General features: G+C 34.5%; 1 protein-coding gene across 1 annotated transcript in view; it reads left to right on the plus strand.

Annotated features, from left to right (window-relative positions):
- Positions 1-25,149, plus strand: part of LOC114050041 (ryanodine receptor 2) — an 811,539-nt gene that overhangs the window by 560,387 nt on the left and 226,003 nt on the right. Inside the window, exons 49-58 of the mRNA XM_027871576.1 lie at positions 4,269-4,438; positions 5,585-5,805; positions 6,816-6,906; positions 11,767-11,907; positions 13,952-14,115; positions 16,403-16,481; positions 18,248-18,337; positions 19,122-19,259; positions 20,192-20,269; positions 24,410-24,485. Coding sequence (XP_027727377.1) covers positions 4,269-4,438; positions 5,585-5,805; positions 6,816-6,906; positions 11,767-11,907; positions 13,952-14,115; positions 16,403-16,481; positions 18,248-18,337; positions 19,122-19,259; positions 20,192-20,269; positions 24,410-24,485 — 1,248 coding nt within the window. The remainder of the gene's footprint in view (positions 1-4,268; positions 4,439-5,584; positions 5,806-6,815; positions 6,907-11,766; positions 11,908-13,951; positions 14,116-16,402; positions 16,482-18,247; positions 18,338-19,121; positions 19,260-20,191; positions 20,270-24,409; positions 24,486-25,149) is intronic.

Genomic DNA, 25,149 nt, shown 5'->3' on the forward strand with positions numbered 1-25,149 from the left:
AATGGTGTGGCCTCTAGGCCCTTCACTTTTTCCTCATCTGGACACTCCCCAGTTTATTGGTTTACATAAATCATGGTACCCAGAACTGAACATATAGTTCTTAGGTCTGGAAAAGGAAGAGTACAATGGGACCTTCCTTTTCCTGGAAAATATGCCCCACTTAATGTAGCCCAAGATCACATTTGTTTTTTTTGGCTGGAACATCACATTATTGATTCGTACTGATTTTACAATGTACCAAAACTCACACATCTTTTTCAGAACTATTGAAAATCCATGCCCCCACCATTTTATAGGTGTGAAGTAATGAGAGAAATTATTATTAATAACCAACAATCTGAGGAAATCCAGTGTTTGCCCCTTTTTCTGTAGTCCTCATTTCAAACTTGAGTCTCTTGAAGGACATTACTGATAATGAGATTGAATTAACCCTCCTCAGTCCTGATCAGACCCCACCCAACCTTACAGGAATTTAATCTAAGGTGGGGAAGTCCATTGTGCTTTATTCAGGTTTGGGTGGGGATAAATTCTTAGATTAGATTGCCCAAGACTTGGGGGTACTTTAGAAGTAAATGACACATTCATAGTTCATTAGAATAGGTACCAGCCCCTCATTGTAGTATTCATTCTTTCATTAATTGTTAAACAATCAGAGTTGATTGCCACCCTCAGGTTCACCCACTCTTCCAAGGGCATATAAACTGTGAGCCCAACTCCATGAGGGGTCTTTGGCGTTCTACAGTGCCACTGACCTCTTTTATTAAAATGACATTATTAATAAAATGACTAATTACCCAGAAATTATGTCTCTCAAACTTTTTAAATGTCACAGTAGTTTTTTTTTAATAACTAAATGGAAGACTTTATATTTATTCCTATTGAATTTCATCTTGTTAGCGTTATCACAGTACTTCAACCTGTCAGGAGACTTTTGAATCTTGACTCAGTCATCCATTGTGTTACTTAGCTTGCCTAATTTTATATTATCTATATATTTGATAAGCATACCATCTAGGCCTTTATCCAGACATCGATGAAAATGTTAAACAGCTTAGGGCCAAATATAGATTACTGAGGTACTTTAATGGAGGCCTACTGCCTCATAGATACTGAAACATTAACAACTTTTCTTTGAGTCTGGCTAGTCAGCCAGTTCTGTATTAATTCACCTCCTTATCACTTCTTACTTAAACTATTGCAATAACCTGCTAGTTAATCTCCTTCTTTCTAGCCTCTCCCCACTCCAGTCTATCCTGCACTCAATTCCTAAGGCATTCTTTCAATGTTACTTCCTCTATAAACACCAATGGCTCCCTATTGCCTTCAGGACCCAATAGAAGATCCTCTATTTTACTTTTAAAGCCCTTCACAATCTGGCCCCTTCCTACCTTTCCAGTCTTCATACATTTTACTCACCTCCACATAGTCTATGATCTACTACACTGGGCTTTTTGCTATTTCTTACACACTTTCTATCACTTTCTAACTCCATGCATTTACACTGGCTCCATTCCTTGTCTGGAATGGTTTCCCCTTCTGAGGGCTAACTCCTAGCTTCATTCAAATCCCAGCTCAAATTCTAGCTTCTGAAGGAGGTTTTTTTTTTTCCTATTTTTTTCCAGCTACTGGTGCCTTCCCTCTAAAATTGACACTTCCATTTACATTGTAGATATCTTATAGATGCAGTTGTCTCTACCATTAGAATCCTTGTGCTTCTTGAGAGCACAGTGCCATGCATATACTAAATGATTAATAAATGCTTGCTCACTAACTGACTAGAACCTTGCAGAGTTCGTGTTCTATTGCCATAGCCTTTGAGAATCCACTCTTCACTAAAGAAATAATACAGCGGGGAAGGGATGAGGGGAGGATGAGAGACAGTGTTAGATGAAGACAGAGAGACAAATAGAGACACAGAGAAAGACAGCAGAGTGTGATAGATAATGGACTGGTTTGGGAGTTATAGAAGACTGTAGAAGTCCTGTCCCTGACTTATGATAACTATGTGACTTTGGCAAGTCACTTATTTCAATACCATAGGAAATAACTAAGTCTGTAAATTACAGACAAGTTGTTGTTCCACATTGGTGGAGGGAATTTCTGTGCTGAAAATTCTCTCATATTGATAAAATCCCAGGACTCTTTCTGTCCTTCCAAATATAATGTGGAGAATATCATGGAAATAAAAATAAACAAATAAGTTGTTATTCGTAGACTCATGATACCTCTGTAATAATTTTGTAGCTTTACGAAAAAGTTTTGCACACACATACACTTACACCCACACACACATAGGAGATAGAAAGGAACCTTGTATTTTAGTTGTAGATTAAATATAACATTTATATAAAAATGAAATGAATAACTCTGTAATTAGTAGAAATGCATTTCCATGATTCTCTTTACATAATCCACAGTTTTATTTTCATTTCACCTTCTAGATTCTATTTCTATTTCTATTTTTGTTTTCTCCAAATATACATTCTGGAAATTTATTGAATACGTCTACTTTATTCCTTTTACTGTATCTTTTTCATGATCTTTCCCTATTAAACATCACATTTCATTTTTTTTTTTATATGAGTCCTGACACTCAAGCACATTTGTCATGGATAATGAAAATAATGATTTAACTTATCTTCCTCAGTAACTTTTATTGTAGTCTTAGATACTTAAGCTATTTTATATTACACATAACATAACTCTCTCAGAAGCTGGCATCCCAGTCTCCTCCACATGGGCAGATATCAGAGATATTCAGTGTACATATTAGGCTCCATTACACACACACACACACACACACACACACACACACACATTCTTTTTAGTCTTCTTATTCCTTCTCCTCTATTGTAATCCTTGCTCAGTTATTTGAGAAAACTCTCTCCCTTTCTCTTTCTTTTTCCTGTCACTTTCCCTCTCCTTCTCTCTCTTTGTATCATCTCTTTATTTTCCTTTAATGAAATCCAAAATGACCTTCTCAGGGCTGGTAAATGTAATGATTGTGCTAGTAACTATGGAAATGACATTAGACAAATTAAAGCCTTCAAGGGAGATTTAGGCAGCTGATAGTACACAGAAATACTTGATAGTACTTCTCATAGAGTTACTTGATAGAAGTTCTTGATAGTACACAGAAGTACCATTTATAGCATCCATGTTAGTTTACATCTCCTTTTTCCTCTTTTAATTAAATTTGATTTTCCTAGATCTGTGGAACCAATACATACACACACACACATGCTCACATGCATGCACATGCATGCACACATATAAAGAGATAAAAATACACACATGTACACCAACAGCATTTTAAAATAAATTTTAAGAAGGTTATATATTGTTTTTCTATTCTTAGTAATCTTGCCTTCTATTTTTTTTTTTTTACTGCAAATGAAAACTTTTAACTACATCATGGGTTAAGTGGGTTTTTATAAGCTCTTCTGGGCAGCTAACCATCATTATACAGTTGTTGATATAGAAAAAAAAATGTTTGTAGTTCCAACTTACTTTTCCTAGATCTCTGGAACAATTTATGCATACATCCATGTGATCTCTTTCTCTCTCACACACACATATATATTGAAATTCTTTATAAATTATAAGATGTTGTGTATTGAAAAGTATGAAGTTTTGGAACTTAAACCACTTGTGGGCTGGTGAGTCCTATAATCTTCTCTCCTTTTACAGAAATGATCAGTAGGATTTTGACTTTGTTTTATTTTTTCTACCATTGTCAGAATTAAATAGAATTCTTTTTTGCCAAACTTACTTAAACAGTCAACGTGTTCTTTATAAAATGGACAATAAACTAGTCAGTTATGAGAGTACTTTTGTTAAATAGAATTTTTAAACTTATTGTGTATTCTAGCACTCAGGAAATTGTGTTTCTCCTAATGGTTTGATTTCTTTTGGTGTCAATAATATCTGAAGGCGGGGCAGCTAGGTGGCGCAGTGGATAGAGCACTGACCCTGAAGTCAGGAGGACCTGAGTTCAACTCTGGCCTCAGACCAAACACTTTAGAATTACTAGCTGTGTGACCCTAGGCAAGTCACAACCCCAATTGCCTAAAAACAAAAAAACAAAAAAGCAAAAAAACAAAAAAAATCTGAAGGCAAGCCCAAAAAAATTTTTTTCAAGTCAGTGGCTAGAAAAATTAAATAATCATTTTATTAATTTTTAAACTTTGAAAAAAGAAGGAACAAGAGAAGTCCTATAGTATCTCACCTCCAGATAACCTTTAATATTGTTGTTTTCTCTCTTTTAGATGGAAACGTGGTGGAACCTGACATGTCAGCAGGGTTTTGCCCAGATCACAAGGCAGCCATGGTTTTGTTCCTTGACAGGGTTTATGGAATTGAGGTTCAAGATTTTCTCCTTCATCTTCTTGAGGTTGGCTTTCTGCCAGACCTGCGAGCTGCTGCTTCTTTAGACACGGTAACAATTAAAAAATCTGACTATTCCAATTTGATCACTTGTTCCACCTCATTGTTTGGGGAAGTGAAAGATGACTCTACCTCCACAAATTGGGGAAAACAAGAAAACTGAGATTCTTTTTTTCCCCCAAAAAATTAACCTGTCTCTTAAAAACAAGCAACTTTTTCTATCTTTCAAACATTTTAAAGTGTTAAGAATTTATACTATTTAGGTGGGCATTTTGAAAAGCAGAGTTTGGTGACAGAGTAATAATATACATGATTATCATATTACTCTTAAGACAAATTGGCTCTCTTGTCACATATATTGATTGGCTTTCATGGAAGATATGTTAAAAGATTATTTAGTTGTATGTTAACGCCCATACTGAAATTCTAAGTGGTGTATCAATAGTTGGGACAATATCTTTTATATTTTTAGGTAAAAGAACTTTTTATATCTGTAAAGAAAGTCAATTTCAGGTGGATATAAATACTGTTATAAGGGTCATAATATTAATAGAACAAAAATGAAATCACACACAATTAAAGATGTAAATTCTTTTTTGTCTTTTGCAAGAACTGTTATGTTTGACTTTATATTCCCATTGTCTAGTACAGTGCTTTGTATGTAGTAGGTACTTGTACTTAATAAATGTTGTTCAAATCAAATTGTATATACAAATTTCTGAAAATAAATGAAATAACTAATGTATAGTAAAGAATTAATCTTTGACTTATTCTAATGGAGGCAATATGATCTTATAAATATGTTACTAACATAAAACAAAAGACAATCCAAAAAAAATTATGTTTGTGAAATGCAATTAGAGACACACATATATACACACTTGTTTTGGTACCTATCGTGCCCCACTTTTAATTTAGTCCCACTGTTCATGATTCTTGACTTGGTAGAATTCATGGGAAGAGGGAAGAAAACCCAGGAACCTATGGATAATCCATTTATACTTAATTGGAATCTGATTCTGTCTCAATTTTCTTAAATTAGAGAATTAAACAATCATGCATATCACAATGAAGTACATCTGTATTTATTCTTTCTTGAGTAAGAGAATTAATGAATCTCAGTAATAGTTTGTTCTTTCTCTCCTTAATGTCCTGTGCCATACCTATACAATTCATTGGTGTTCAATTCATTTCATAGGCTGCTCTTAGTGCCACAGACATGGCCTTGGCTCTCAATCGGTATCTTTGCACTGCAGTCTTGCCTTTGTTGACAAGGTGTGCTCCTCTTTTTGCTGGTACTGAGCATCATGCTTCACTCATAGACTCACTGCTTCATACTGTGTACAGGCTATCCAAGGGCTGTTCTCTTACAAAAGCTCAGCGGGATTCCATAGAAGTCTGTCTTCTCTCTATTTGTGGGTAAGTAAAGAATTAATTCTGTATTGAATTTTAATTTTTCTTTTTTTTTTTTTTGGCTAGGCAATAGGGTTAAGTGATTTGCCCAGGGTCACACAGCTAGTAAGTGTCAAGTGTCTGAGGCCAGATTTGAACTCAGGTCCTTCTGATTCCAGGGCCAGTGCTCTATCCATTGCATCACCTAGCTGCCCTGAATTTTAATTTTTCTAAGGAAAAGTTATTATTAGTGCTCTGTTAATATATTCATTAATGATATTATAAAGTATTAAATTTATTTCTGCTCAAGTGGGAAAGTGCTATTAAATCAACTTAATCCTAGCGACAAATTCCGGAAATAGCAATGCTTTTTCTCTGAACTTATTGAAATGCTTTGGTCATTTGTATTACGTTAATTTTTCCCTCCATTTTTCTCCTCCTAATTCGTATTTGCTTCTTCCTCCCTCTGACTCCTTTCTACATTGATGCTTATTAGTACATTTTTCAGTGGATGGTTGAGGGATTTGTGTGTGTGTGTGTGTGTGTGTAACAATGCACAGTAATATTTTTCTATCTGTTATTTCTGAGGACTGTTTTTAAATTTGATTGAGAATTTCAGCGAGCTTTCTGGGACGGGGAGAGAAATGAAAGGGTATTTTGTAGCTTCTGTACATGGGTGATGATTAAAAGATAGAGATACAAAAATTGAGGATATACATAAGTTTATTATAAATAAAATATGAAAGGCACTGACTATAAAATTTTAATATTATATGTTTTGTGGTATATTACTAATGTGAAACCATGTTAACTTCAACTTCCTGTTTTCATTTTTGTTTGTTCTCATCATGTTATTCTGTGACAAAAATTACTGATAGTTAATTCTCTAACCAATTAATTCCACCTAATTTGGCACAGATTCTGTACTTGAAGTTAAGTGGTCTAGATAAGAGTTCTAGCTTATATTATGAATTATAATAGGTGCTTAAATGAAAGTATATTTTATTTCACTGTTAAAATTATGATTGTTCCAACAGCCAGTTGAGACCTTCCATGATGCAACATTTGTTAAGAAGATTAGTTTTTGATGTTCCATTATTAAATGAACATGCTAAGATGCCTCTTAAGGTAAGTGTGAGCAAAGTTTACAGTTAAATGGTCACTTGTACCATCCTATTCTACTTCCTATAGAGTAATAATTTTCTAATACTTTTTTTCTAAAAGGCTTTCCTCAGAATAGATAGTTGATAGTAAAAACAAACAAAAAACCATAACTCGTATGTAGACAAACAAGAAAAGCAAATTTCAGTGATAGCTATGAGATGAATTTATCTTTTTACATTAAGATCTCTAATACATCTTGTCTATTAACCATACTTTGTTCATTTGTGTGAGGTACATGTGGGCTGTTTTGCTTTTTTTTTTCCTACTTTCTTTCATTTCTGCAACAGTCTTCTTTATCACATATTCCAGGCTTCAGTCAAATGTGCTTTTAATTACTTCTTATTAAGCATATTAATGGCCCAAGAACTTATATTTTAACCTTTGTCACATTTCCAAATTTTTCTCAGATACTGTCTTTTTATCTGTTCTTTTTTTTTTAAAACAATTTGCCTTTAGCTTCTAAAGCCTTGATCTTCTATTAAAACCAGCAATGAAAATATCACCTGTTCTTCTAAAGTCTTCAGTTTCTTGCCTAAGACTTCATAATCCCTGGCAATGCTTTTTAGGTTCCTTCTAGGTCTATTTTTTGCCCCCAGATGAATCACTAGTTGACAGAGGCTATTAAGCTTTTCTTCATCTTTCAGATAAATGGCCCAGGAAAAAAACAAACCTATTTTATTCAAGTTAATTTCTCCAGATGCTTTGGTATCCCGCAGCAGAAAGTTAATAACCACAACTAATCATCTTTTTTTTTTGGTGGACATTATTCAGTAGCAATTCTCTGGATAGAATGTGTAGATCCATGTCATCATTCTTTGGAAAAGAAGTTGCTTTCTCCTTAAAGTCCAACTCCCCACATTCATGGGAAGAGCCTCATATCTTTTAGTTATCTCCAAGTATTTAGTGTTTATCTTTCCTTGTGTCTCATTTTTATACCCTCCAACATTCAGGTTGTAAAAGGTACCCCCTTTTGGTCCTTAGATCCCTTATTGTATTTTTTTCCTTGATTCTCTTCAAAGATTAACTTTCCTGACCCTTCTACTCCAAAGAGTAGAAGGTGATTTGTTTATCCACTCTTTTCACCTTCTCTAAAAAGGAAACTGACCTGCATTTGTACCTTGGCAGCCATCTGCTGGTGCTTATATCCTCTCCCCTTAGTTGAGTGGGCGGCCACTAATCTGCAAAAGATGGATCCTGCTGTGGCCAGGAAATAAATGATTTGGGAGAATAAACAGGAATCTGCTAATGCTGTTGTTAATTAACAGTACTGCCTACACTGTCAGCATTTGTTTTGTTAGATACTCATTGAATCTCATACCTAAATGTAGACAAACACTTAACAGTGGGGAGCAGCACATTGGCCGTTTACTTCAGTGGGAGACCTAACAAAAAATATCATTGGGCTGTTTAGGAACCCTCGTAACCAGTCTGTGGGATTTCACAGTTGCAGATCTTGTTATTGATTGCGGTCTTCCCCAACTAAGGCAATCTTTAGCGTGTGCTGCCTCAGGATTATTGCTAGGCCCGCCTTCTTTGGCGTGTCATTGATGTGATGACAGAACAGTTGCAAGGCTGTTGCTAGATCTTCTTGCCACATGTTCTGGCCCCAAGTGCCTTTTCACCAGGCACCCCCTTCAGTACTCCTGGAAGTTTGAAGTATCTTGCCTATGACTCTACTAGCCCTCCTTTATTACAGCCTTCTGGATGGAATGTGTATGGGGGATATGGAGTTAGGAAGACCTGAGTTCACATTTCACCTCAGATATTCATCAACTGTGTGACCCTGGCATACTACCTAACTTCTGTCTGCCTTTTACTCATCTGTAAAATAGAGATAATAATAGCACCTGTCTGTCAAGGTTGTTATGAGGACCAAATGAGATAATATGTATAAAGCACTACATAATGCTAGCTATTATTGTTAGTCCCATAGCCAGGCTTTCTGCCAATTTATCAATATCAATAGATATGAACAGATTATATAGAGAGCTTTTGATTTTCTTTTAATGGCCCTCTGTGTTTCTTTGAAATTAGATTTTAGCTTGTATACATATATAATGCATATTTTGAATTAGGTAGTGCATAACATTCTTATGGAGTAGATGGATGATTTCTTATTAGATCAAATACAATGAAACCGATGGCCATACTCAGAGGTAATCATTCATGGATTAGTGGCCACTTGGTAAATGTTCCCTTCAATGGAGCGCCCCAGGAATCTGTTTTTGGCTCTGTACTGTTTAGCATTTTTTTCAATGACCTAGATAAAGTCTTATATCAAACACTTATCAACTTTGCCAATGACAAATTTGGGAGGATTAGTTAACACACTGGATTGACAGTAATGATATAAAAAGCTAAAACATTGACAGGCTAAATAACATTGAATTAAATCTAATAAAATGATATTAAATGAGCATAAATGTCAAAGTCTTACACTTAGGTTAAAAAAAATCAATTTCACTATGTTGAAGAGAATCCTATTCTCTGTTTAGGTATAAACCTCCCAGAAACATTTTTTTAGAGCGAGATACAAAGATGAGCAACACGCCTCAATGCCACTGAAAATCTCTTTAACTTAAGCTCTTTTGGAGTTATGGTTATTCCTGGATTTTAGACAGAATTCCACAATAATAGAAAACATACTTATAACACTCAGGGCAAAATTCAGTTAACATTTTGCTTCATTGAACAGAAGAGTCACAACTATCAGTGCAATGTAAGAGAATCTTTTTTTTTTTTTTCCAAATGCCATCCAGTTCTTCTTTGACCACTTCTTGTAAGGATTCTTGTTTACATCTGGTCAAAGAAGAACTCAAGAGGTACTTCCAAGTACCTGAAGAGTCAAAAGAAACTTCTTTCTTCTGATCTTCACCCTAATCTAGGCAAGTTAGATCAGTCAAAACCACCCCCCCTTTCCCTTGTCTAGTCACTGCCAAAATTGCTTCAAGAAAGGACTTTTCTGGGCTAGTCTGGAGAAAAGGAAGCAAGACAGTGTTTTGGGGTTGATAATTCCTTTTAGATTAGTCCAAAGGCTTCAGAATAGAATATTTTTTAAAATGCTTTATTAATATTTCTGAAAGAGGGAACAAGGGGAGTTTAGTTTGCTTCCACAATATTTATAAGATGGAGAAAGTGTAGTTAACAGTTTGTTTTAAACTACAGTAGACTACAAGTTCAGTGTGCTGTGGCAGCAAGCTAATGTGATCTTAGACTATGTGAAGAGAAGCATAACTTCTGGGAAAAAGGAAGTGATAATTGTTCTGGTCTTTGCTCTGGTTAGACCACAACTGGAGTACTGCATTTAATTATGGGTACTATAGTTTCAGAAGGACGTTTATAAACTGGAAAGTATTTGTAGGAGGAAAGTAGGATGATGAAGGGCCTTGAATCCATGCCATAGGAAGATTGGTTGAAGGAACTGGCTATTTTTAAACTTCAGAAGAGAAGTCTGAAGGGGGACTTGATTAGTTATATATTCAAGTATCCTTGAGAACAAGAACTGTCTTTTGCCTCTTTTTGTATCCCTAGCACTTAGCAAAGTGCCTGGCACATAGCAGGATAGTAGATGCTTAATATGTATTTGAGTATGTGAGAACTGTTCTATTTGGCCCCAGAGGGCAGAACCAAGCTCAATGGGTAAACTTTGCAAAGAGATAAATTTAGGTTCAGTGTCAAGAAAATTTTCCTAATTAAAGCTCTCCAAAAATGGATGGGTCACCTAGAATGATGATGGTAGATTTTAACTTCTTAGAGGTTTTCTAGAAGAGACTGGATCACTACTTCCTAGATATATTGTAGTGGGGATTGTTTTCATATATTGCTTCAACTGTGTGGTTGCTAAGGTCCTTTAGAACTCTCAAATACTGTCATTCTTTGGTTAAAAGGAGAGAATACTCTTTGGGAAATATTAGGGAAGGTTTTTCAAAAGAAACTGTTTTGAACTAAGTCTTTTAAAAAGTTGTAGACAAAGACTGACAGAAAGGGAAAGTGCATAAGCCAAGATACATAGTTATGTAAGAATATATTTTCGGTTACTGTGCCTTGTTCCTATACGGTATCTAAAGGTCATTGTGAATGACATTATTATTCCGTTCAGCCTTTTACAAAGAGAAACATGCAGAAAGTAGTGGACTTGAGTTTTTTTCTGTTTTAGTGTCATAAAATCATAGCATCCCAGTACTTAACAGAGGTCTCAGAGGTCATCTGGTCTGATCCATTCTTAAAAAGAAATAATATTTACAGCAAAGCCTGACAGGTGGTCACCCAGGCTCTACTTGAAGATATCCAGAAATGAGTTACCACCTAACTGGATATCCCATGCCATTTTTGGAAAGCTGCAGTTATTAGGAAATTTTCCTTATAGTGAGTCAAAATCTGCCTGTCTGCTACTGCTATTCTTTACTCCTAGTTTTGCCCCGTTGGGACCAAATAGAACAAATCGAATTAAAGACTCATCTTTCTGGGTTCAAATCTGGTCTGACACTTTGTAGTTGTGTGACCCTGGGCAAGTCGCTTAATCTTGTTTGCCTCAATTTCCTCATCAGTAAAATGAACTTGAGCAGGAAATGGCAAACCACTCCAGCATCTATGCCAAGAAAACCTCAAATGGGGACACAAAGAGTTGAACATAACTGAAAAATGACTGAAATCTTATCCAAAGAAATGTAAACCACCATGTCAAACGAAATATAAAGAAATTCAGATGGGAGTTGGTAAATTTCATCTCTCAGTTGGTGGCATTGTGTGATATTAGAATTCTGGATGGGAGTTTATGAAAAGAACTGTCTTTTGCTTTTGACTTTTAAAATTATTTATATGTAGCTGCTGACAAATCATTATGAGAGATGCTGGAAGTATTACTGTCTGCCTGGAGGCTGGGGGAACTTTGGTGCTGCCTCAGAAGAAGAACTTCATTTGTCAAGGAAGTTGTTCTGGGGCATTTTTGATGCCCTGTCTCAAAAGGTAATTTATTGCTTCTTTCATACTTTGTGAGTTGATGAGTTGATAAGCAACCAGAGTTTTCCTAACAGATCATTTTTCTAGAGCATTGCATGGGTTTTATCTGAAACTTAAACAACTGCTATAAAATTCCTCTACGTTTCTTTCTGTACCTTTCATAACTGCATAGAACCCCTATTGTTCCCTCAAAGATACTTTAAATATCTGTATTAACTTTTCTTCAAAATCATCATTATTGTGTACAGGCATCTCAGCATTTAAGGACCCAAATCATGAAATATCCATGAATATGACAACATGCTATGCATATCATATGGTTAATACCAGTGGACCCAAATAGATCATTGTCCTGAATTCAGATCCAACCTCAGACACTTAATAGCTGTGTGACTCTGGGCAAGTCACTTAACCCTGTCTGCCTGCTTCATCACCTGTAAGTTGAACTAGAGAAAGAAATGAGAAATCACTCTAGTATTTCTGCTAAGAAAACTCCAAATGGGGTCACAAAGAGTTGGACACAACTGAACAACAACAACACACAGCAGAGAAGGTGCTGGCTTGGATTGGTGGAAGAAGTTCCTCACCAATAGCTCTTTATCACTGATGAAATCACAGATCTAATCCCTGCCCCAATTCCTGCCAGTCCCTCCACACACATTTTTGTCTTGTTTTCTATCAAATATATTAAGTAAAAAGAAATGCGTTTTTTTAATAAACTATTACACTTTTTAACAGATAATTTTAAAGTGAATCTGACAAATAGTCTTTCTTTTAAAAATAAAAGTAACATACATTTCTATAGTATTTTACAATTTACAAAGCATGTGCCTTAAAACTACTTTGTGAGGTAGTTAGTGAAAACATTATTCCCTACCCCCTCCACAAACCCCCATTTTACATATGAGAATATTGAGACTCAAAAAGATTAAACAACTTGCTCAAGTCACACAGCTAGAACTGACACTCAAACCCATGATTCCTGACTGTTAGTCTAGTTCTTATAAGCTTCTGGAGCTAGATCTATAACAAAGAAGGAATGAAAGGAATAAGCATTTATATATCACCTACTATGTATCAGACTCTATACTAAGTGCTTTTTACAAATACTCCTTTTATCCTCACAAAAACTGTGCAAGATATGTGCTATTACCATTCCCATTTTACAGTTGAGAAAACAAGAAAACAGGTTAAGTGACTTGCCCAGGGTCATAGAGCTAGTAAGTATCTGAGGCTAAATTTGAACTCAGATCTTCCTGAATGGAGGTCCAGTGTTATATCTACTATATCACCTCTAAGGGTCCTGTCTCTAAGGGAGCCCAGAGGCCATTTAAACTAAACCCTTCATTTTACAAATGAAGAAACAGTGGGAGAAAGAGGTTAAGTGACTTGTGCAGGGTCATAGAAGTAATAAAACCAGAGCTAGTATTTGAACTGAAGTCCTCTGAATCCAGACTTTACTTTTCCATTACACTGCATTGAATTACTCTCTTATTAATAATACTGCTGGAAATTGGATTACACGGTTCAATCAAGAAGAAATCTCTCAGTTTGTTGAACTTTCCAGTATGGTATCTCTGCCCCTTGAACCATGGTTTGACTTAAATTGTTCTGCCTCTTCAGAATGCTATACTTTCCTGTAGCTTGTTTCCAGAGTCATTATTAACAGCAGTTTACAAAATAAAAAACATGGTTCTTCATTGCAGTAAAATGTTGATAGTGCTTTCAAGTCTCTTTTTTAATTATAGCAATCAGGTTAATTTCAGTTGAAATGTAGAAACATAAACCTTGGCATGGGGCAGAGGTCTAATTTTCTTTTCCTGTTCTTTGACCTAGCTTAACTTCACTTGTTTTTATGGTGTTTCAGACTTTTTTATTTCTGTTTCTAACAGTGTGTTTTACTTTGTACGGAAAGAATCTGTCAGACAATTACAGTGGCGTAGGGTTAATTTTTGTCTCTGATTCTTCTGTATTATTTAATTATCTCCAGTGGTAAAGGTGGCAAGCTTTGCTGAACACAGTATTTGTTCTGTCCTCTGTTTCTCCACAGAAATATGAACAAGAATTATTCAAGCTGGCATTGCCCTGTCTCAGTGCTGTTGCAGGAGCTTTGCCTCCTGACTACATGGAGTCAAACTATGTCAGTATGATGGAAAAGCAGTCGTCAATGGATTCTGAAGGAAACTTTAACCCACAGCCTGTTGATACCTCAAAGTATGGACTCTTTCTATTGCAGCAGATTTTTATTGTAAATGATTTGTGAAGTCTGATTTTGCATAAGGTACTAAAGTGAACTTACTGTAATCCCTGACCAAGTTTATCAATAGTAATAGCCAAGGAAGTTAATAGGTGATGTTTCAACAGAAATTTGCCCTGAAATATTTGTTAATGATTATAACTAAATAGCTGCATTATTTATTTCTCTCAGCATTTCTCAACATGCATTGCAGTGTTGTTTGTATAGTGTACATTGCACTCACTTTAACCACCACTAAATCTCATTTAACGCTGTGGTGTCAGTAGAAGCTTTTGTTTCATATTACAAACCTCAACACAGTAATTTAGAGCAATGTCACCTGAGAATTCAACTGCAGAAATGGTAATATACAATTAGGCATTTTAAAATGTCAATTATAGGTAAAAAACAGTTGAGGTTAAAGAAATAGCTAATGTTTAGGAGTAGCTTGGCATAGGCAAATTGTCTATATTAAGTGGTCAGGACAGACAATTTTTAAAAGTCATCTGTGTTTTTTTTTTTAATCTTCTCTGAGTGGGATCATAGTTTCATATCTCCAAGGAAAGCTCCTTTTTGTGCCATACTGCGTTATAGATTTAGTGATCATTCCACAAGATGAGTCTTAGCCAGGTAATTGTCAGTAGGTATCTACTTTCCATTGACACCTAGCTATATTTCAGAGTTGTTCTGTGACATTCATTAATAGGCCCCAGCTTTCTTAGCTTCTATGACTATAACAAATTTAACCTGGGCAATTTGATGAAAATACTAGAAAAATTTTCACCTTATTTTCATGTTATTTTTTACCTTTTTATATCACTTTTAGAAGAAACAAACACTAGCCAAACAATTACTACGTTTCCAAATATTGTTTCTGGATTAGTTGATGGACTTGCCAATATTTCATCTAGGTCAGGGTCACAAAATGCTATCAAAACTTCCTTAGTTCTATTCCTTAGGTGTTCATCAATTAAATTAAATTCAATAAATACTTATTGAACACTTAAAATATGTTGATCTCTGCATTATAGGTTTGGAGTTTCTTAATGGTTATAGTCATACATAAGGGAGTATTGTAATTTATACATATGAAAAATTTTATAAACGTGCTACATGAGCGTATTTTATGTATGGTCAAATTACTGTTTAATTTCTGTAGCAGGAAAAAGTTCATTATGCATTATTCTATTCATATTTTTGTTCTCAAAATTAGTAGTTCTAATGAATTCTTTTCAATTATGACTACTGGTAAATATAAGATTTACTTTAAGTGGTATATTGGAAATTTTGAAGTGTATAAATTCATATTTTCATAGGATTTAGAGCTGGAAAAGGCTATATATTTATATCTTATGTCAACTAAGCCAAAAATTTAATATACTTAATCTTTGTTCAAGAAATAATGTATCATTTAGTCATATAAATAGCTTAGAAAATAAAATAACAAAATAATTTCTGAACTTTCTATTTATATCTCTCTGTTAGATAGCATTGTTAGAATATTATAGACCATTTGTAACTACAGTTACTAAAGCAGGTATGCAGAATAAAAAATTTAAGAGAAATGAAGAATCTTAGTAAATCAAAAAAAAGAGGAATAAGGTTTGAGGAACTCGAACTTCTTTACCAACGGATAGGCTTTCAGGAAAAAATTGTTTTACGTAAAGAACATAAGTTGCCACGAAAGAATATGTACTGTAAAAGAGAAAAAAGTTTACCAAGTTTGATAAGAACAAATTTTGCTTTAATTTATTTTCTTTTCTTAACCAAAATGTCTTTATATTCTTGAACTGAAACTTCTAGTTAACACATAACTTATTATGCAGTAATTTGGGAGGATCCAGTGTTTTGCATTTTCTGTAACCCTGCATTTTTGTTTACCTTTTCTGGTATACTAGCTCTACAAACTAAAATATGTATAAAAGGTATGTAAGCGTCAGCATAGGGCTGTAGTTGTAGAGACAGTCTTGAAGCTAGGAAGAACTGGGTTTAAGTCTCACTTCTGACTATTTAATCTGGGAAAGTCATTTAAATTCTCACTTTTTAAAATAACTCTAAGGTTATAAGGTACAGAGAGATTGCTGCCTGGTTCATCATTTGGAATGTTCCCTCTGCCAGTGAAAGCGAAGGTCCAGTCCCTGTCCCCTATATAAAAAATAATTAGTAAATCACATTGAAAAGGTAAACTATGAGCCATAAATCAAGTATCAACATTATTGTCTCTTAGGTATTATAAACTGTTTGTTCCTTATTTTTTTCTTTCAGCATTACAATTCCTGAAAAGTTAGAATACTTCATTAACAAATATGCAGAACATTCACATGACAAATGGTCAATGGAAAAGGTAAAAGCCAAGATATGACAGTATAATCAGGCACTGTCCTTTTCAATAGCTTGTCAGTGTTGCATCCATTAGTGTTAAAAAGCAAAAGTTTGATTAGAAAAAGGGTATTTATTGGCTGTTTTAGAGGCATTATGGTGTCATGGAAAGAGTGCCGGACTTGGTATTGAGAGTATGGGTTCACAGTCTATCTTTTATGCTTGTTTTGTGAATATGGCAAGCTATTTGACAAACGTAATCACAATAAGAACAAACATTCATATATTGTTTTAAGGTTAGCCGTATGATTATTTTCTGATTTCATATCTCCAACAACTTTCTGAGTTAGACACATTAATTAATTCCAATTTAGCGATGAGGAAACTGAGGCTTCAAGAGGTTAACTTGGCCACTTATACATGCTTGTTTAGAGGCTCCTATGAGATATTGTGTCTATAGTGCTTAGCTCTAATTTATGAGGGCTTTAATGTTTGAAGTTGCAGTATAGTCTTACCAAAGAATGGACATTTAGATCCAATTCCTTTGATCTAATACTTAATACTCTAGTTAGCTTCAGTGGGATATGAATATGAATTACATTTCTGATCATAGAGAGTGAAATAATTCTTCTGTAAATCTATAAATTATATCTTAAAGATACCATAATGTTTTTCATACTTTGATAATAATGTAATATTGAGAAAACTCTTAGGTTAATTTTGACGCTATGTATACAATTCACTTCTTGTAATAAGAAACTGAATTTTGAAACTTCCATATTTTATTAGCCTTGAAAAACATAATCACAGTTCAATGATCTATCTCCCTTTCTTTCTATCTGATGTCACATTTTACCCATTGATATTAAATGGCACTCTGACAATTCATCGAGAGAAGGGGTGCATTTGTTAAATAGCATGCTATATTTACATTTCATTGGTAAAATAATAGCCCAAGTAAAAGTTAGTACATTTTACAATCCACTTAGACTGTGATTTTGGCCTAGAGTTGTTAACAGATGTTGGGGTACTTGTTTCCTTCATTCATCAATTCCACAAGTATGTAATGAGTGTTTATGGTCCAGAGAGGTGATGTTATGTTGGATTGCGGTTCTGCATGGGGGGATATAAAATAGAAGAGTCATGACTGGAGTACTTATGTTCTGTTAAGGTGCTATACCATGCATGGAATGAACAATTAAGTATCATGTATCTGCAAGAGTAAAATATTATAGAAGAGACTGCATATAAATGTTTTTGCTGAGGTCTCTAGAATACTTGGGGGATTACAAGTCAGATCACTAGTCTTCTGTACACATGCTTTTGTTCATTTTAGATCCATAATTTTGAACATAAAAATCTAGAAGCTGAATATTAAAATGTTTTTTAAAAAACAAATTGTTATTGGGCCATTTAACCTATATAAGAGAAATTTTGGGAAAGGACAGATCTTCAGTATTAGAAGGGTAATCATGCAAAAGAGGGACTGCATTTTCCTCCTTGCCCAGAGAACAAGGAGTAGTGGTTGAGTAGGGATAAACTGAGGTTTTAAAGAATTTTAAAGATTAAATTTAATTAGATTTAAAGAAAATATTCCTAGCAATAGAATTGCTTCAAAGTAAAACAAAATACTTTCAGAGGTAGTGGGTTCACTATGTCTAGAGATTTTTTAAGAAGAAACTGGACAGCCACTTGGCAGGAATATAGAAGGGATTCTTATTCAAGTACAGGTTGTGCTGTGTCCTGAAATCCCTTTCCAACTCTGAGATTGTGTGATTTACTCTTTTTCAGTTGGCAAATGGATGGATTTATGGTGAAATATATTCAGACTCTTCTAAAATACAGCCATTAATGAAACCTTATAAACTTTTATCTGAAAAGGTGAGAAGCCTTGTTATCCAAGGATTGTTTTAAGCCTATGTTCATATATACCATAGGGCCTTCCTACTTCTAAGGCCAACCTTCTATATACTCATGTTCTTCCACTTCAAAATATTTTTGTATTTTGACTTTTCTTTATCCTAGTCCAATCTTTATTTCATGCTCTTTCCTCTCATTTCCTAACTGCAGTTTATTAAGTCTATATTCTGGCCTCTCTCATCTTGCTTTTCATTTTTTAATTCTCTTCTCTCCCTGTATCTTTGTAATATTGACCTATTCTATTTAATCTCCTGTCTCACAAACAAAGTAAATATTTTTAAAATATCCTCAGCATATCAAGTAATTCTACAAAAGAAAATAAGGAATATTAAAATCAATTAAATAATTTCCATATTTTTATTTCTTTAGGAAAATTAAAATAGCAAATGAAACTAAAGAAAATCTAGCTTTTAGTCAAAGTAAAGAAAGTGACCTCTTCTTATTTTGATGGTGAAATGGCAATCGTGTATTCATTTCCTGATAGATAGCTCTCTGTCTATGTAGCCATGAACAGAGAAGCTAAAGAAATTTAAAAATTGTACCATAAAATCTATATTTGTTTTTTAGTTGCATTTGTCAAACCATGTCCCTTTTGTCCACTTACTAGAAACTTTACTTTTCATTGCATATGAGAAACATTAGCCACATGATAAAAATGGAAGTGTTTTTTTTTCCCAGAATAAAATGAACAAAATTCTTCAATATTTCTACTTTTGCATATGACATCCTTATTTTTTTCCCTTAGGAAAAAGAAATTTATCGCTGGCCAATCAAAGAGTCTTTAAAAACAATGCTTGCTTGGGGATGGAGAATCGAAAGAACCAGAGAGGGAGACAGCATGGCACTTTATACTCGGACACGCCGCATCTCCCAGACAAGCCAGGTAATTACCGCAATGACTCAGCACTTCACACTATTTAGAGGAGAAAAAGCCTTATAGTTTTAATTTTATCATTTGTATTGCATCCATTCAGCAAACATTGGTTAAATATCTAATGCTCTGTGTGCAAGATGGAAGTATTTTGTAGATGTGAAGACAAAAAAAAAAAGCATCTACCCTCAAGAAGCTTACAATTTAAGAAGGATTGTTCTGAAGCCAAGTTCTGTCAATATATCAACCTGCCCAAGAGGCTTCATTGGCTTGTAATCACTTCTAGGATAAAATAAAAACTTCTATCTAAATAGCATTGTCCCTAGAAGTTTAGTCTGGAGGAGGGAAGACTTACAAAACATGTGGTAATTATCTTCAAGTATTTAAAGTATCATCATGTAGAAGGGGATTAGACTTCTGCTTGACCCCAGAGTGGAAACAATGGATAAAAGTTTCAAAAGAGTAAGTTTAGGCCTGATTCTAGTAGGACAATTTTCCTACAATGAGAGCTGACTAAAAGTAAAAAGAGTTGCCTCTGGAGATTGTGAATTCTCCTTCATTGGAGGTCTTTAAGCAAAGGTTGGATGATCAATTTTCAAATATGTTTTAGAGTCAATATTTTGTCAAATGTAGCTACGACTTCCCTTCCAACTTTTGGATTTTGTGTGTCTACAATTTCTTTGTGACCCATGAAATGCCATCTTATATCTAAAACTAATTTAGTTAGCCAGTAATAGCTTATAAAATCTGGAACATTAAAGATTTAGAAAAATTAAGTAAGTCAGTTTTGCTAACCCTTGCCATTTTTATCTTTGGACACAAGAATTTTCTCAGGTATCAAATTTTTATTTACTTTCACATTTTCTGAAAAAGGTTTCAGAAAAACCTCTTCCTGTATGGTCTTTATAACAGCCTACTGTTTCTTTTGTACATCTATCCCTTAGGTTTCTATTGATACTGCTCATGGTTACAGCCCCCGAGCTATCGATATGAGCAATGTTACCCTCTCTAGAGATCTTCATGTAAGTCTACCTCTTGATTTTAATTTTTTCCTAATCTTATTTCCTTGTTTTTTTTTTTTTCAAAAAAAGCTATCTGTAATTCTACATATTGGTAAAAGTTATCTTGCAAATGTTTTTAATAAATTACCTGTCAGATCTATGGATAGAGAAAAAGTTAGTAACAAAACAAGAGATAGGTTTATAGGAGATAAAATGAAGAATTTTGATTTCAAGTTAAAAAGTTTTTATACAAACAAAACCAATACAGCCAAAATTAGAAGAAAAGTAGGGAACTGGGGGGAAATTTATAGCAAGTTTCTCTGATAAAGATCTCAGTTCTTAAATATATAGGTAATTGAGCCAAATATAAAAATAAGAGCCATCCCCTAATTGATAGTCAAAAGATATGAACAGACAGTTTTTAGAGGAAGAAATCAAAGTTATCAATGGTCACAAGAAAAAATGCTTTAAATAAATAATAATTAGAAAAATGCAAATTAAAACAGTTTTGAGACATCACCTCACATCCTTCAGATTGACTAAGATGACAGAAAAAAAATCACAAATGCTGGAAGGGATATGGAAAAAATAGGTACACTAAGGCACTGTTGGTGGAGTTGTGAACTTGTCTATCCGTGCTGTAAAAAAATTTGGAAATATGCCCAAAGGGCTATAAAACTGTATATCTTTTGACCCAGCAATACCATTATCCCCCAAATAGATGAAAGACAGAGGAGAAAGACACATATGTACAAAAATATTTATAGCACCTCTTTTTGTGGTAGCAAAGAAGGGGATGCACATCAGTTGGGGAATGACTGAAGAAGTTGTAATATGTGAATTTGATGGAATACTATTGTGCTGTAAGAAATGATGGAACGAATGATTTCAGAAAAACTTGGGAAGATTTCTGTGAACTGATGCAAAGTAGAATGAACAGAACCAGGAGAACAATGTACACAGTAACTCTAATATTATAAAGATAGTCATCTGTGTATGATTAATAGTAATGATTGATACAATGATCCACTATAAATTGAAAGGACTCCTGATAAAAAAATGCTCTCCACTTTCCAGATAGAGAGCTGATATACTCCATGTGAAGATTGAAGCTTATTTTTTGTATTTTTAAATATTTCTGTCTAATATGGAAATATGCTTTCATGATTTCATAGGGAGAAGTGGAAGGAGGGAAAGAGTTTAGAATTAAAAACAAAATTAGGGGCAGCTAGATGGGGCAGTGGATAGAGTACCAGCCCTGGAGTCAGGAGGACCTGAGTTCAAATGTGGTCTAAGACCAGACACTTTACACTTACTAGCTACTGGGCAAGTCACTTACCCCAATTGCCTCACCAAAACAAAACAATAAATAAATACAATTAAAAAGATTTTAATGGTTTTTAATTTGAAATACTTTTTTTGGTAAATTTCATATACAAATGCCTTAATTTCACAAAGAAAAGTTATTTTACCTTTTCTAGAAATTTTTTGATCATAAAACTTATATCCATTAGCACATGGTATTCCAGTAATTATATAATTATATATAATTAGCATTATAGTGAGAAGAAATATAATGTAATTAGGTAATACCCTAGCGCATATATATATATACATGTATATATATATGTATGTATGTGTGTATATATTAATACCCTAGCATATATGTATATACACATACATATATGTAGATGTACATATGTGTACAAAACAAACATAATAGCTAATTTCATGAATCTATAAGTTACTTGTGCTTAAAAAAAATTTCCGTAAGAACTAAAATTACCTTTAAAATTTCTGATTCTCATCCTTCATCAGTACACTTTAGTACTTCCCCAGTCCATCACCTGTGCTGTCTACACTTTCTGTTTTTCTCAATCTTTACTCCTAAGTGAACCAGTTCAACTCTACACTATTCTCTACTGTCAAATCCCTTATTCTCCTGCCTTATAACTACTCATTCCTTGACATATCTCAACCCTGTATTACCCCCACCATATGCCTCCTTTATTTCTACTCATGTGCCACTAAACAGTTGAAGGAAATCATGCAGCCATACTGGCTTATCTAATACACATTTATGTTATCTAATCTGAACTGAGCCCTCACTAAAGCAAGGAAATCATATTAGTTTTCTCTAATTGGTTCTTTATCCTAGTAACCACAGCAACTATTCCAAACTTTCATTTTTCTCAAGCTTCTCACAGCAATGCCGTATCCTCACTTCCCATATTTAACTCTCTGAGGTGAGGACCTAGCTCATATATTACTGAAAAATCCAGGCCATTAGCCCCATATGTTCTCCTTTTCACCTTTCAATCTTTTGATCTCCCAATCTTTTCCTTTACTCCAGTCTTTAAGAAAGAGATGGCCTTTATGCCATGTAAAATCATACCCTTTACGTGTCAATGTGATTTTATCCCCTCCCATCATATGCAGCAGACTGCGTTCACTTTCATCCTTACTCTCTAAATTTTAATCTCTTCTTATTAACTACAAGCACATCCAGGTCTTCTCTGTTCTTGAAAACAAAAACAAAAACAAACAAACCCTCACTAGATCCTATCATCTCAGTTAGCTCCATTAACTGTCATCTTATAGTTCTTCTTTCTCTGTTAAATTTGGATGAGCGTGTGTGTGTATGGGGGGGGGGGGAATCTACATTAGTTGCCTTCATTTGTCTCACTCTCTGCAATTTGGCTTTCCAGCTTCATCACTCAACTGATTGTACCATCTCCTAAGTTATCAATGATTTTTTAATTGCTAAATCTAAAGACCCTTTTCTCAATCCTCATCCTTCTGTAACTTTCTTACCTCACTTCAGCCTTTAACATTATTTGGGATCTCTCCTAGAAATTCTTCCCTCTCAGGTTTTCTGTGATACTGATTTCTCTTTGTTCTCCTTCTAACTATCTGACCAAGTCTCCTTTGTGGGATCATCGTCCATGACATTCTTTCTAAATTTCTTTATTTTATGGCTCAGTCTTGGGCCCTCTTCCCTCCACTTTATATGCTCTCTCATTTGGTCATCTGAACTCTCAGAGGTTCAGTTATCATCTCTATTGAGTGACTGCCATATTTAATATATCTGTCCCTAGTCTCTTTTGACCTGCAGTTCTATAAAGCTTAAGAGAGTCAGGAGTGTATGCTGTGTTTCCTCCTCAAAATGGAGGTTCTGAGACACATTAACCAATCAGAGCAACAGGCCTCAAGTGTAGAAGGTACTTTATTGTGTGAAGTCCAGGGGTGGAATGAGCTCAGAGGTTTCTGAGACATTGTAGAGAAAAACTGAGAGAGTCAAGAGTGAAATCTGGAGAGGAGTGAAGACTTAGGCATCTGAAACAGAATTTTTAATTTATAATTCTCTCTCACTTGATATACCCAATTAGTTGCAAAATTCTGTCCCCTTCTTATCACTCACAAAGACACCATTCTGGTTGAGGCCCTGGATTTCCCCAATTCAAGTCTCTTCCCACTCTAATCTCTAGTCTACATTGACACCAAAGTAATTTTCCTAAAGTGCAGGTCTGATCATGTCACCCTGCCAGCTCGTGCCCCCCTTATAATAAATTTCACTGGCTCCTTATTACTTCCAGGGCCAAATATAAACTCCTTTGTTTGACATTTAAGTTTTCACAACTTGATTTCTTCTTTTATAAACGTCTTATACGTTATTTCCCTCTATGCACTCTACAGTGTGTTAGTTGCTGTTCTTCACCTAAGATACTCCTCAGCTCCACCTCTTAGAATCCCTAGTTTCCTTCAAGATTAGCTCAAGCATCTCTTTTTACTTGAGGCCTTTCGTGGTACCACTATCTGTTAGTACCTTCTCCAAGGTTACCTTGTATTTTCTTTATGTATGTTGGTATTTACTATATATTTACATGACATAGTGCCTTTAGACTTTAACAATGTATTTGTTTCTCTTTTGTCTTTATATCTCCAGCCTGCAGCACATAGTAGATGCCTAATAAATCCTTATTTGCTTACTTGATAGATGTTCTAAAGTCTTAACTTGGAAAACAATGTCAAGTTCTAAGTAGCATGAATTAAAAGTACCCCATTAAGTAAAATTTTAATATGATATTTTTTCATTCCTTTGTTTTAAATGCCCTTCTATGTTATAATAAATCAATCAGTTATTTCCTTTGTTTCCTTAAGGCGATGGCAGAAATGATGGCTGAAAATTATCACAACATATGGGCAAAGAAAAAGAAACTGGAACTGGAGGCCAAAGGTAATATTACTTTTGCTAAAAAGTAACTTTTTTTGTAAATAGTATTTTATTTTTTCCAATTATATGTAAAGGTAGTATTCAACATTCATTTTTATAAGATTTTGAATTCCAAATTGTTTCCCTCCTTCCCTTGCCTTCCCCTGCCTTCCCCCTTCCCAAGATGGCAAGCAGACTCATATAGGTTATGCATATGCAATCATGGAAACATATTTCCACTTTAGTCATGCTGTGAAAAAAGAAACAGAACAAAAGGGAAAAGCCACAAAAAACAAAAAAAAAGTGAAAATGATATACTTCCATCTGCATTCAAACTCTATAGTTCTTTCTCTGGATGTGGATAGCATTTTCCATCATGAGTAAAAGTAACTTTTTTCCCCCGAAAGGCCAATGGAAGTCTTGAATAGTACAAGAAATCAGTAAAGGAACCCTAGTTGATTGTATGGCTTTTGATAATCACACTTTGAAGTTAATAGTTCAAATATCTGCAACTGATCCTTGAGAGAAATTTTGTAACCAGCTAGAAAGAGGCAGCTAGATGGTTTAGTGGATAGAGCGCTGGGCCTGGAGTCGGGAAGATGTCAGTTAAAATCTGGCCTCAGACACTGTTTGTGTGATCCTGGGCAAGTCATTTAACCTCTGTTTGCCTTAATCCATTGGAGAAGAA

Source organism: Vombatus ursinus, unplaced genomic scaffold (genome assembly GCF_900497805.2).
Source record: "Vombatus ursinus unplaced genomic scaffold, bare-nosed wombat genome assembly UNPS02014798.1, whole genome shotgun sequence".
In the NCBI taxonomy this organism is placed as follows: domain Eukaryota; kingdom Metazoa; phylum Chordata; class Mammalia; order Diprotodontia; family Vombatidae; genus Vombatus; species Vombatus ursinus.